Source organism: Dendrobates tinctorius, unplaced genomic scaffold (genome assembly GCF_039654945.1).
Source record: "Dendrobates tinctorius isolate UK_male_01 unplaced genomic scaffold, ASM3965494v1 ptg000151l, whole genome shotgun sequence".
Lineage (NCBI taxonomy): Eukaryota > Metazoa > Chordata > Amphibia > Anura > Dendrobatidae > Dendrobates > Dendrobates tinctorius.
The window spans coordinates 23,039,225-23,040,872 of NW_027361818.1; the positions used below are offsets into that span (position 1 = coordinate 23,039,225).

Sequence of the window (1,648 nt, forward strand, 5' to 3'; positions counted from 1 at the left end):
AAGAGAAAAAAAAAACAATAAAATCGAAAAAATATGAATTTTTAAATTTAGCATAAACAGTGTTTTAATTCATGTAAAACATGTCAAGGGTTAATAAGCTTCCTAAACTTTGTTTTTAATACCTTTGCTTTGTGTCAGATATCAAATAATTTTACCGCTGCGCCTTGGTCCTCTATCTGGAGTGCCATTCTCATATTCCGCAGATGCAGTTTTCGGGCAGCCTGCAGCAAAACGAGATCCGTGCATAAAGATGGAAGAGTTAAAACCAAGGATCCTCTGAGACTTTTCTAAACAGAGTGGCCAGCTCCAAGCCTGGTCTCTACAGTTTTAAATTTTTGAATTGTATTTTTCAAAGCTTTCTGAATGTCTTTATTTCTTAGACTGTATATCATAGGATTGATCAATGGAGTAAACACAGTGTATACCAGAGACAGAATCTTACTGACGCTCAAGGTTACTACTTTTGTTGGAAACACATAAACACCGAACATGGTCCAGTAATATATGGAGACCACAGTGAGGTGGGAGCTACAGGTGGAGAAGGCTTTATGTCTACCGGTACTGGAAGGGATCCTTAAGATTGTGACAATAATATTAAGATATGATAAAATGATTATTATTGTTGGTATGATAATTGATACTATGCTAAGGAAGAAAATTTCTAATCGAAGAATAAAGTTGTCGGAGCAGGACATTCCTTGCAAGGGAAGAAGGTCACAGAAGAAATGGTCTATGGTATTTGGTCCACAGAACTTCAGCTTTGAAATAGTAAAAGTATCAATTAATATTATTGAGAAACCGATCAACCAACAAGTAACAGATAATTTAGCACAATCTTCAGCTGTCATTATAGAGGTATAACGGAGGGGATCACAGATGGCCACATATCTGTCGTAGGACATCACCGTGAGAAGAAAACATTCAGAAGCTTCTGCTGCACAGAAGAAATAAAACTGACAAACACATTCAGCAATAGTTATGGTCCCACCATTATTTAATAGAATATGAAGCATGTTGGGGACAATGTGTGTACTTAAGAAGATGTCATTCACAGACAGTTGTGAGATGAAGAAGTACATTGGAGTGTGGAGGTTCCTGCTGGTGGACACCAGGGTGATGATCAGGAGGTTCCCACATATGGTCCCACAGTAAACCACCAGGAAAAAACAGAACAAGAAAATTCTAAGAGATTGGCTGCCTTGGAACCCTAAGAGGAAAAAGTCTGTGGTCGCAGTCAGGTTGTTCCCCTGTATATTAAGCATAGACATAACATTTATAAAGTCAATGGGAGATAATGATTACACAGTAGCTCACAAATACATTCATATATGATAAGGACATAAGCAAACTTCCAAAAGTGTAATTGTGGAATTGTATCGTTCAATTATGTGTTGGTCCTTAAGATTCTGACACCTGTAAGACTGGATGACTTGGTTCCTTCCTTACAGACTATAGAGAGACTTTTTTTTACATCTATTGACCTTGATATTCTTTTGTTAATGTTAACAGGAAGATATAAAAAAGGTCTAAAAGCTATAAAATGGGATAATTCTCCGTGCTTGCCTGTATGCTGATCCTGTAGCACAGGACCCTGTACATGATCCTTTTTTACGACATGTACAGCCCTGATTCACCCATGCTTTACATT

The 1,648-nt window shown here is 37.4% G+C and overlaps 1 protein-coding gene across 1 annotated transcript; it reads right to left on the minus strand.

The window, feature by feature from the left end:
- Positions 1-287: 287 nt before the first annotated feature.
- LOC141050060 (olfactory receptor 11L1-like) lies at positions 288-1,079 on the minus strand. The gene has a single exon (XM_073546893.1). The coding sequence runs from the start codon at positions 1,077-1,079 to the stop codon at positions 288-290; it is 792 nt and encodes a 263-aa protein (XP_073402994.1).
- Between the last annotated feature and the right edge of the window lie 569 nt (positions 1,080-1,648).

Excerpts from the sequence above, each read along its gene's own strand:
- LOC141050060 (XM_073546893.1), bottom strand. The coding sequence starts at position 1,079 with ATGTACTTCTTCATCTCACAACTGTCTGTGAATGACATCTTCTTAAGT.